The sequence below is a fragment of the Callorhinus ursinus genome, unplaced genomic scaffold, assembly GCF_003265705.2.
Source record: "Callorhinus ursinus isolate GAN/ISIS: 27379988/994484 unplaced genomic scaffold, GSC_fseal_2.0 scaffold23, whole genome shotgun sequence".
NCBI classification, from domain to species: domain Eukaryota; kingdom Metazoa; phylum Chordata; class Mammalia; order Carnivora; family Otariidae; genus Callorhinus; species Callorhinus ursinus.
In genome coordinates this window covers 4,451,160-4,463,639 of record NW_027397085.1, presented here as the reverse complement: position 1 = coordinate 4,463,639, position 12,480 = coordinate 4,451,160, and the positions used below count along the sequence as shown (strand labels likewise).

The following is a 12,480-nucleotide window of genomic DNA, read 5'->3' as shown; positions in this document are numbered from 1 at the left end:
GGCTTTTGAGTCTTTGGAACTGAACTCTGAGCTTCAGTACAAACTTGGTGAGTACTTTCTCTTTTCCTTTACTTTCAATTTCTGTTGCTCTTCAAGGAGTATGGTCTTACTGGAACATTTTCATGTCAATTGCTCAGGCTGCAATCCTCTAGCCCATGGCTACTCTATGGGGAGGAGAAAGCCTGCCTTTTGGCTGGAAGTTAGTACCCTGTCCGGGATGGTAATAAGACCCAGAAACTTGATGCCCACTCTCTATTCCTGTCCTATATACAAAGTTGTCTGTCTTGGGGACACCTAAGTCACCAGGATGGCTGCCAACCTTAAGACTCCCATGTGAAGTTTCCTCCTGACTGATCTAATGTGATCCCCTCCACATCCCTGGTCTAGCTGTTTCTGGCCGTGGGACCTCCACTGGGAGCCAGCTGAAACCAGTACCAGATGGTTAAAACCCAACTGGGGACCATTTCCTAGGGAAGTTGACTATAAAGACCACATGTGTTGGAATGTCACTTAGACCGTGATGGATTTCCATTTTTACTATTTCCCATCAAGATCCTCTACTACTTAAAGCTACAAAATCTAGTAATTTCCCCCTTGTAAAACTTTTCCAGTATTTTCCATGGGTTAGAAATGGCAGAGCAGTATGCAACCATCAGGGCACAGGACAGCACAGCATGTTTTTCAGTCCATTCACCAGGCACCCATAGGCAGCCTAGGATGTGATGTGGGGGGAAGGGACGCCGGCATCCCTTCAGGGCCTTTTATGGCAGGAATGCCTTCACAGGAAGGCAGGATGGTGATCAACAGTGATTTTTGTTTGAGGGACATCTCTTTTGACACACGAAACCTCTGACATAACCTGCGTGGGACGCCACCTGGGAGCCAGGGGGGATTTGGTAATGGACCTTCTTTACTTTTCTGGGAGCACGGCCTCAGTAGGCTTCTTCTTTGGTTCCCAAGGACTCTCCCTTGGGGTGCCTTTTAACCTACTGGAAACAATTCAGATTGCAAAATTTAGGAAAGGACTGAGCTCCTGTAACACTGCATGGCCTCAGGATCTGTCAGTTAGATCTCTTCTGCAGGAAACAGGGCAAATGGACCTACGGTACCTTCACTGCTTGTATATAGGCCTTCGCTGCTCTACACCAGGACCCCGACCTGGGGGGCCTCTTGCAGAATGTGTATGCCCGAATGTGTTGGCTTGTAACCCGCCCCCACAACATACTGGATGATAATTATCTAAACAGGCCCCTCCAAGTAAACCCAGGTTTGCTGGAAGAAACACAGGCCATCCCAAAGGGGACTCTGACTCTCTCTCACTGTTCTTCCTAATAGATGTAGGGGCTTCTTCCTCAATTCCCGGGTTAATGGCTATAACTGGAGCCATCTGTGATTAGTCTACCTCAGGACAAGGACCTTAAGGAATATTCCCAAGCAGCTGCTGAAACTCCCTTTGTTTTGGGGAAATTCCCTGTCTTCTCTTGGCTGACATGGACTGCTTATTCCCCCCTTGTTGGCGGGGGAAACATGGCGTCTGCTCCTCTGTTGGAGCTGGTAAGTTCTAGAACCGGGAACCCTCTCTCTGCCTTCTGGCAGCACTTTGCCTCTTTTTTTTTTTAAAGATTTTATTTATTTGACAGAGACTCAGCGAGAGAGGTAACACAAGCAGGGGGAGGGGGAGAGGGAGAAGCAGGCTTCCTGTGCAGCAGGGAGCCCAATGTGGGGCTCCATCCCAGGAACCTGGGATCATGACCTGAGCTGAAGGCAGAAGCTTAACGACTGAGCCAGCCAGGCGCCCCAGCACTTTGCCTCTTCTGTCTCCCCCTCCCCCTTCTCCTGATTTTGCACCACCTTGGGTGCGACCTGCATAACTGGCTTCTAGACCATCCTCAGTACCTCAGGCATCATGGTTCCTTCTCCCTTCACTGTCAAGGAGCAAGAAGAGCACCCCCTGGACTTAATACCACCAGATTTCCCCACTAGTGTCTCAGGTAAAAACTGACAATGAGGAGGATCCAGGTGGAACATAATTCAATATTTAAACTAATTTAAGGTTGTTGGTTTAATTAAGATAGACATGTCTTTTAAGTTATCAGCAGTAAACGTGAAACTTTAATTCTATCCAGGTTTGCTGAAGGTCAAATAAGCTCGTATTATCTCTTTGCAAATTGTTTAGCAAAAAGATGACTAAAATGATGATTGTCTCAAAGTTTTCATGGGTAATTGTTAACATAGCTTTCAAAGTCTCTGGTAACCTGAAACTTTAAAGTTTTGCTTGGATGATAAATGGGATTAAATTTGTTGGACATCTAGGTCTCTTCCAAATAGGATAAAAGGGCTAAATCATTGATTACTGGATGTAAGTTTGTGCTTTTGACTTCTTACTGCAAAGGAACTAAGGATGTTTAAATCTGTTGGTAAGCATATTTTGTGCTTAACTGATTGATAAATTTGCCATCTAAAGAATTCTGGTGTAACAGGCCACAATTGGTTACTACTTAGTCTTCACTGGAGACTAAGGTTTCTAAGAGTGCAAAATTCTGCTAAATGTAATTAAGACTGATGGAAATAAGGGAAACAACTCTGTATATAGAAAGTAGAAGATATGTAAGGAAGAAATAAGGAATGGGAATGAAGGTAAAAGAAGGTAATTTTGTCCTAAATAAGATGGTTGTTTGAAGAGATGGCTTGGGACAAAATCTGAATGCAAAAGAAAGTTGTAGAAGGTTTGTGATGGGACAACTTTGGAACGGAATTTTAGGTGTGGTCAGGATGGACCTTAAGATTGAAATGAGTGGATTTTCAAGTACATTGGTATAAGCTTGAAAGTCTGCTTTCTCTCTGTTCAAAAAGACAAGTTTTCTTGAACTGTTGTCTGCTCTTGATAAGAAAATGTAAACAAAGGTTTTTTTCTCTTTTGTCTGCTCAGAAAACCAGTTTATGTTTTGCCTTTATCAGGTCTTTATCATCCTAATCCTATTTAGGTATGTGCTTTAAAACTTTCTAAGGTTTTAACAAACTTGCCCAAGATTTAAATCATGAACTAAGTCTCGTTGACTAATTAGGCTTGTTTGTTTGGTATGTTACCTTCTGGTAAAAGGTCATCATCACTCCATTTTGATTATTAAAGTGTTATGTGTCACAGAAATAACCAGATTTCCTTGCCAGCTACATTGTAACCTCTCATCAGATGTTTAACCATGTCCATTTTTTAGTCTTGTCATTTATAGCTATTCTCTTGTAAAATGTTACATCTTCAAGGAGAACTAAGGCTGCATTCAAACTAAACAAGAATTAGTAACATGGGACTAAAAGAACTAAAAGATTATAGTGTTGTGACTCTCGTTTGAAAAACCGCTGGCTCTTTACTATTTGCTCTTCCAGACTAAGACTTTCTCTCAAGACATCAGTAATATACAGAAATAACAATAAAGCAAATTAAAGCATTTAACTTTTCTCTCTACCTGAACCCTCTCATTCAAAAGGTCTCAGTGAGTATTCGTTCATCCATGGCAATCATAATCATTTGCATAAGTTCAGTAAGAATCTTCTCCTTGTAACAGGACACCATTGGAAATGTTGGTTATTTTACCAAGGCTTTGACTGGAATGTCATATTTGAGAGACATGCATAGACTCAGATATGACCAAACACCTTTTTTAAGATTTTATTTATTTATTTGACAGAGAGCGAGCGAGCGAGAGAGCAGGAACACAAGCAAGGGGGAGTGGGAGAAGGAGAAGCAGGCTTCCCGACGAGCAGCGAGCCCGATGTGGGGCTCGATCCCAGGACCCTGGGATGACCTGAGCCAAAGGCAGACGCTTAACGACTGAGCCACCCAGGCGCCCCTGACCAAACACCTTTAAGGAACTAAGACTGACTTTATGAAACCTGGAGCCATAAAGCCCCTTGGAAATGTTGGCCTGATACCTTGCTTACAGAGTTACCAGCAGCCTCACCAGGTGAGTAAAGAATGTCACTTCCTGGCAGGTGCAGGAAGCTCAGGCTACTTTGGGGACCTTCTGAAGAGAAATTCGCTCAAATCTACAGGTATTGCAGGCATGTCTGATGGCAAGTACTTGGCTTGGCTTCTGGCCTGGAGAGGCTACTAAAAGTTCAACCTAGAGATTCCTCATAAAGGTTCCAGCAGAGCAGATTCTAAAAGATGTATATGATCATTATTCTTGCTGAGCTTATGTAAATAATTATGCCAGGTTTGTTAAAATTGGACTTGTTTTACAAAAGAAGTAGTCTTGATTTGGCTATCTCTGGAAATGAGGGTTATTTAAAGAGAAAAATTATGTTTCAATAACACACCTTTAGTTTTGATTGTCCTTAGATGTTGTTTGCTTAAGCTAGATAACTTGAGGTAAACTTCACAGAAATAGCTTTTCTGTTTCTACACAATAGCTCCTGTATAGATAATCTTATTGCATGTTATTCTGTGGGGATAATAACAGGACCCCATGGGCATATGATTATTTAGGATTAATTTCCCAACAATTATATAACTCAACTAGCACCTTGACCAGTTCTGTGTGGCTGAGATGACAAAATCCTTCCCTAAAAGCCAGAGCACACCCCACTCCATAGGGTTAACTATGGACCTGTGGAGATAATGGATGGCCCTACTTTCTTTATGACTGGATTGGATGATGTACTTGGATGCCCTTATCTCTTGATAAGTCTTCTCTCATTTGCCAGTAATTCCTTGTAATTAGGATATTAATGCCTTACCTCAAACAGATGGAATTATCCCTTAGTCATATTTATCCTAGAAGCCACCTCTATTGAGGTACAAATGCAAATAGAGGCTCTAGCCAGCATATAACAGTCTTTTTGGTAGGAGCCTCAAAGCTTACTTTGGGACAATGACCAACTGTAATGACCTCACATCAGGTCCAGAGACCAAAAGCCACCAAGAGATTATGGGAAACGACTTACTAAACACTAGGCAATGCTTATAGATATGCCTGAAATATATTTAAAACCTGTCAAACTTTAAACCCAGCTACCCTTAGGCCTGGACCTGACCATCATACTTCTGTAGTATAGAACATAACTGTTCAGAGGTTATTGATCTTGTTTATTCTAGCCGACCAGATTTAAGATGCCCCTATTAAAAATGCAGGTGACAGTTGGTTTACCAATGGCAGTAGCTTCATGGAAAAGAGGGGTAAGAAGAACCGGGTATGCTATAGTCAGTCTTAACTCAGACTGCTGAAGCCAAAGCCCTGTCAGCAAATACACCTCCCCAAAGCAGAATTAACAGCGCCCACCTGTGCTTTACAATTGGCAGAAGTCTTAAAAATTAATATCTACAGTGACTCCAAATATGCCTTCCTAGTACTATATGCCGTATGGAGCAACTTAAAGGTCAGGGGATTATTGTCAAGACATAACTCCCCAATCAAATATGGGCTTGAAATTATTACACAAATTTAAAGGATGGCCTTCCAAAACCGAGTAGCCCTTGAAATCCCGACTACACTTCAAAGAGGCCCAGTATTATATGACTGGCTCCTTGCTGGGACCCAATGGCTACGCGACTCTAACTTGTCCATAGCTTCCCCCAGGCTGGATAGGTCACTGTACTCTGGGTTTTGCCTGGAGGCATAGACACATTATTAAAACAATTACCAACCCAGCTAACCTTCCAAATTTAAAACAATGGTGGACATGTTTTGTGTGACATTGGTATGACCACACCTAGCAACCATCTTTGTTCCCTCTTTGAGACTGGAGATTGTTTGGCACATGAAAACTCTTAAGTACATGGTCAAAGCCCTAAATGACACTCAAAATAGCATTTCTCTATTAAATACGAAAGTAATACAAATGCGTGAAGTAGTTTTACAAAACTTGCGCTATCATAAAAACAATGCTGTGTATACATTCTAGACTACCACAAAAATATTTCTGGGTTTCTAACTGACATGAATACTCAAGTTGGCACTTTTTTTTTTTTAAAGGTTTTATTTATTTGAGAGAGAGAATGAGATAGAGAGAGCATAAGAGGGGGGAGGGTCAGAGGGAGAAGCAGACTCCCCGCTGAGCAGGGAGCCCATGTGGGACTCGATCCCGGGACTCCAGGATCATGACCTGAGCCAAAGGCAGTCGCTTAACCAACTGAGCCACCCAGGCGCCCTCAAGTTGGCACTTTAAATGATCTCCTTCCTGTAGTGATTGCTTAAAACTCCTAAACTGGAGGAAAATTATCAAAGGTCAACTATCCAAGGTCTTTTATTCAGACCAATATTAACCTTATTTTGTCATTTCCGGTGTCTCCCTTCCTAGTGTGAAGACTTCTCCAATGTCATAACTTCCAGCTAACAGATCCTTTCTACTCAAGGAGGTTCATCTATGTTGATCTCGTTGGATTCAGCTGCCTCCCATTTCATAACTCCCCTATATGTTCCCCCAACTGACCAATACTGACCCATATGTAGGGACATCTCTATGCCCTATTCAGCAGGAAGACGTTACAGAAGATGAGATCTTCCACCTTCAACAACCTTGAAGATTTAAGGGTCAAAATTGTTCAGGGGGTAAATGATGAGGGAACAGAAGGCAAGCTGAAGACAAAGCACAAGCTGACACCCTGCAACCTCCCCCCACCCCCTATTCCTGGGTGGGACACGTGTGACATCCTTCCAGGAATCTCCCAACTATCTTAATGTTAATGCCTTGCTAGAGGGAAAAACAACCTTAACTTGACAATGGCAAGGCCTCCAGTATCCTGTGAGTCTTCTTTAACATATGAAAATCCTTTTGAAACTTCCCTTTTTCCTAACCTCCCCCAACCCCATAGTGTATAATCAGCCACCCCTCACAACCCCAGGGGCAGCAGCTCTTCCTGCCCATGGGTCCTGTCCCCTGTGCTTTAATAAAACCACCATTCTGCACCGGAGAATTCTTTCCTGGCTGTTGGCTCCAGACCTCCCCCCACCAAACTTCATCTATATTCCAAAACCACATCACCTCCTTTTTCCATCTTGCTTTTTCCCCACAAAACCCTTGTTGACAGAAGTAAAGATAAACAAGCATACAATTACACTTATATATGGCTGGTAGGAGATACCATATATTGTTAAACACATGGGCTTTTTGTATTTTCTATAATCTTCCTACATGAACATCTGGTTTTACTTATAATATGAAAAAAATTAGGTAATTTAAAAGAGTTGACAGTTCACCCCCAAAATAAACCAAAAATAGCAAAAACAATGTGCTTAGCTTCAGAATAAAAATAAAATTGTAATAGCTTATATTCCAGTAACCTTGTTTTTTAAAACCCCGAGGGTAGCTAATTATACGATTTTTACACATTCTAGAAGGAATAATTGACAGCTCAATAACTGTGACGTATCACAGCTCAAGTCTCATCATTATGAATTTCCACACCTGGAAATCAATTCCAACATAAAACATACTCAGTCAATAGCAACTCTTATTTTTTTCCTTTCTAAAAACAGCGAGAAATTTTTCTTCAATTTTTTTTTTTTAAAGATTTATCCATTTATTTGCGAGAGAGAGAGTGAGTGCAAAAGAGTGGGGGGGTGGCAGGAGAGAATCTTCAAGCAGAATTCCTGTTGAGCACAGAGCCCAACTTGGGGCTTTGATCTTAAGATCCATGAGATCCTGACCTGAGCTGAAACCAAGAGTTTTGCTAGCTGACTGAGCCACTCAGGAGCCCCTCTTCCCTATTTTTTAAAATATAAACTAACCATAATTTTTTTTTTAAATATTTTATTTATTTGAGAGAGAGAGCGCTCGCGCGCGTGCACATGCACACGCGGGGGGTGGGTGGGTGGGGGGGAGGAGCAGAGGGAGAAGCAGACTCCCTGCTGAGCAGGGACCTAGAAGTGGGGCTGGATCCCAGGTCCTTGGGATCACAACTCAAGCCAAAGGCAGATGCCCAATTGACTGAGCCACTGAGGTGCCCCTAAACATAATTTTTAACATTCTACTTCTATCTCAATGATACCCTTTACCACTCCATTTTTAAAATGCATTTCAGGAATATCAACAATATTAGTGACTATTACCAAATATATTTCTTATACCTTTTTCCCTCTAAAGAAATATAGTGGAAAAACAGCTTATAAAATATTAATATCTGTGTGTGTGTAGAGAGAGGGAGAATTTATTAATCGTTCAACAAAGAAACAAAAGAGGAAAAGAAGTTGGTTTCAGGTATTTTCAAACAACAAGGACAAGGCAATGAGGACAGTTCGAGCTCTGCTATGGACAGGACCTCACAGTATATACAGCACACACTAAAATTTTTTTGTCTGTATAGTACTCAGGGTTTTCCTCCCTAAGTCGCGTTTATTAAAAAAAGAAAAACAAGAATTAGAAGACAACATTAAAAATTACCGTCCTCCACAGGAAAGATAAAAACTTGTCCTATAATGCAGACAGGCCTAATAAATGAGTCTTTGAAAAGCCTACACTAAATTCTGAAGTCAATTAAAAAAAAATCTATTTCAGAATAAGCCTTTATATATTATGAAATATATATTTAATTAAACACTGAAGAACATACTACATATCTAGAATATTTAAAGGCTGTAAAAGTATTATTTAAAAATTAATCACTTTTGAGACAGATATGGCCTATATTTTCCTCCTTCTAAAATAAAAATATAACTTCATACCTCATAATCCGGCCCTCCAAAGTGGGATTTTTTCTTCAGTTCTGTCATGGCATTTTTGTATGCTTCCTCTATTCTTCTTCTCTTCTCAATTTCCTGTTTTGTTTTAAAAAGAAGCAATTGAAAAATTATCATTTAGGGTGGGGATTTTCTCTGCATTTCACTGAAATTTTATAATTTGGCCAAACAACAATAACAAAAACCCCACTCTATTCCTGTGAAAAATGAGCTTGATTCGGCCCTAGAAAACAGTTTTTCTCTGAGCTATACATTACACACAAGATACCATTTAAATCACTACTAAGATCCATCTTATAGGTAGGTTATGGATTTATTTTTTTTTAAACATTTTATTTATTTGACAAGAAAGACACACAGTGAGAGAGGGAACACAAGCAGGGGGAGCGGGAGAGGGAGAAGCAGGCTTCCTTGCTGAGCAGGGAGCCCGATGCGGGGCTCGATCCCAGCACCCTGGGATCATGACTAACCAACTGAGCCACCCAGGAGTCCTAGGTTATGGATTTAGATGGATTAAGTATCTATACTTAAAAAAAAAAAACAAAAACAAAGAAAAAAATAAATTAACACCACAGAAATGCCTACAAGGTATTCATGTGTTTGCTTCCCCCCCTCCCCCCCAGTAAAAACTGTATCTATTTTGCTTTCAAGAAAAAAAGCAATGGATACCAGGAAGAAAATAACTCAATTAACAAGTGAAATCAATGAATGTTAAAATATATTCTAAGAAAGATAAATTTCTGGTACTTTCCCACTGCTGGTTAAAACTATTTCAGGGATGAAAAAGAGCTCAGATTTCTACTTTAACCCTCTCCTTCAATCTGTAGTTCTAAGTGGTTAAAAGACCCAAGGTCAACTTAGAAAGGTTGGCTCTGACACCAATCTCAAACTTATTTCTACAACAATGGATTGCACTGGTCAAATCTGATAACTGAAGTCTAACAAGCTTGTAAGGAACCTAATGCCTTTATTCTCTTACCTCAAATACTTAAGGGCTAAATTAAAGTCCACATGAACTCACACAAAGCTAACTACTTCCAAATACCTATCTGAATTAAAGTTCATGCAAATCAGTGAATTAGTTCATTAAAACCAAAGGGTAATTTCTGCATACTCAAGAGAAAGCGGGTCTATAGACCCACCAGAATAGCTAAAATTACAAAACAAAACAAAGAAATACCCACAAAAACCTGACAATACCAAGTGTTGCCAAGGGTGAAGAGCAAATGAATTCTCATCTATTGCTGGTAGAAGTATAAACTGATATAACCACTTTGGAAAATTGTTTGCCAATATCCACTGCAGCTAGCATATACCCCATGAACCAACAATTCTACTGCTAGGTATGTACCTATATCCACCAAAAGCTAGGTACAGGAATGCTCACTGCAGCTTTATTCATAATAGCCAAAATATAAAAAAACCTAAGTGTCTATCAACAGGAAAAACTGATAAACAAATTGAAGGCTTACAATGAAATATAATGAAAAAGAATAAAATGTAACAACACAAACGAGTCTCACAGTCAATGTTGAGGGGGGAAAAAAAGTCAAACACAAGTGTATACATATGGTCACGTCTTGAGATGGTGGTATGGTATGGACCAGGGAGGCATGAAGGAACCTTCTAGGTGCTATAAAAATTCCTTATCTAATCTGAGTTGTGGTTAAAGGGGTGTATACATAGCACAAAAATCAGCAAGCAGTACACTTGGTGCATCTCATCGTATTTATGCTCTACCTTAATTTTCAAAACTGAACACAACAAAAACATATAGCACAGCATAATATTCAAAGGGAAAATGAAAAAGCATGTGAAATTACACACACGAGAGCCTATTAATGCAAGCAAACATCTTCGACGAATAGATTTTCTCTTGCTAACATTGTTACTAAAATTGTTTAATCTCACAATTTTTGGTCTTCTTGGACGTGACTAGCTAACAATTAAGTATACTTCTATAACAGAAGGGATTATCATTACAGGTAACCAAGAAAAATCATCACCACTAGATATTACTTTTCTATTATTCAGCTGAAAGAATAATGGAACTGACATTAGAAATCAAAGTATAAACAATTCTGCTATCAAACAGCTGTTATTATATCACCTATTACCTATTTAATTGCTCTCCTTAGATTAAGCTCCTTGAGGGACAATTTCCTGTTTATTGCTGTTTCCCCATTTCTAGCTTAGAGCTTAGCACAGTATAAGCATATAAATACTTTTTGAATGAAACAGAAATTTCAATTAAACAATATTAAATCATCACTGTGCTTTCCTTCCCAAATATATCAATTACTTCAAAATTTGTTGATAAACACTCTCCATTCAAGAACTTTCTATTCCTTAAGTGTGTATACACACACACACGTATACATGTATGTACACCACACATATACATATATACATAGGTATACACACACACATACATACTGCGTATCAAATATACCCACACTCTTACATTTCATATAAAACGTAACTGGGATCCTATTTCAACTTAGAGAAAAAATTATAGCGAGCAAGATTTGACATCAGACCTGTAAAAGACTGTAAAATGCAGTAGTTTCTCAATTTCAATTAATATTGCCATCTTTTGTGGCTTTTCTTTGCTTAGATGTTGCATAGAAAAGCAACAAAATCATTTTTTCACAGATCCTTTATTGCTCCTCAATGAAGAAAAAGAATAGATAAATAAGACTGACAACAATGAAGTTAAGCAAAAGTTCACCTCCCTTTGCAGCGCTGCAAGTAAGAAACTTGATTGCTGAAAGGATGGGAAAGCCAGGTTTCATTTTTAATGAGTATTTTTTAGGTATTGTGATTAGAATATATGAATGAAGATGATTATTCCTTAGTGAAGGATGAAAAGACGAGAGACTGAAACCTTAAGAGAAAAGTGCCACAAAGTTTAAAATAAGCTAGTCTGGACAAGTTGAACGATTCTCTTGAGCTATGTCTAATGGAGTTAAGGGGTTGTCCTGTTTTCTCAACACATTATTTTTGTGTGTACATGGAATCTTCTAAAAAATAAATTTGATTCACATTGTTAAAGAGTTGAAATCTCTGAAGATAAAATAGTTTGACTCCAGAATAATGAAATGTCTGTACCTTAAATATACATTTTCACTGCTTGTTTTTAAAGAATATCTATTACCAGTCAATATGGTTTACTGTCACCTACACTTGAGAATTCTTTTCTTCTACACAGAGGGACTTCCTTAAATACATAGTACTAATCAAACCCCTGGCCATCCTGCCATTACATCAGTGGTAACATTGCTTTACCTAGTTTCCTGCTCAAATTGATAAGACCTTCAAACACTAAAAGCAATTTGACTCATTCATTAAGGCCGGATTCTGACTAGTGTCTGGCCTAGTATTCAGAGCTGAAATATAAAACAGAGTAAAATTCTTCCAACTGCTACTTAGCATCTCTGGACCAGTCTCTGGGCCTCTCAGTTCCTTCTATAAAATGATGGCATTAGACCAGAACTAAATCTTCTAAGATATGTTATAGTTCTAACATTTTATTATTTTCCTGATGTTGAATTCTAAATAGAAGTTTTCCTACCAAACAAATTTACTGAGCCATAGCTGACGCTAGGAACTAAAGACTCATATTGTAATGTTACTGTCAGTGCTCAAGCTTAAACAAAGGTGGAAGCAGGTGAACATGAGGCAAATGTTCCATGAACAACATATGTTAAATAATAGCACAATGACCCTGGAAAGTATATATGGCTACAAATGCAGTAAGTTAATGTTTAACTTGATAAATTGGTGTTTCAGTTCATATAACTTA

General features: G+C 39.2%; 1 protein-coding gene across 2 annotated transcripts in view; it reads right to left on the bottom strand.

Annotated features, from left to right (window-relative positions):
• CERT1 (ceramide transporter 1) overlaps nt 1-12,480 on the bottom strand; it is a 113,471-nt gene that overhangs the window by 27,333 nt on the left and 73,658 nt on the right. For both annotated transcript variants that reach the window (XM_025892654.1, XM_025892653.2), the window contains exon 8: nt 8,661-8,753. In XM_025892654.1, coding sequence (XP_025748439.1) covers nt 8,661-8,753 — 93 coding nt within the window. The remainder of the gene's footprint in view (nt 1-8,660; nt 8,754-12,480) is intronic.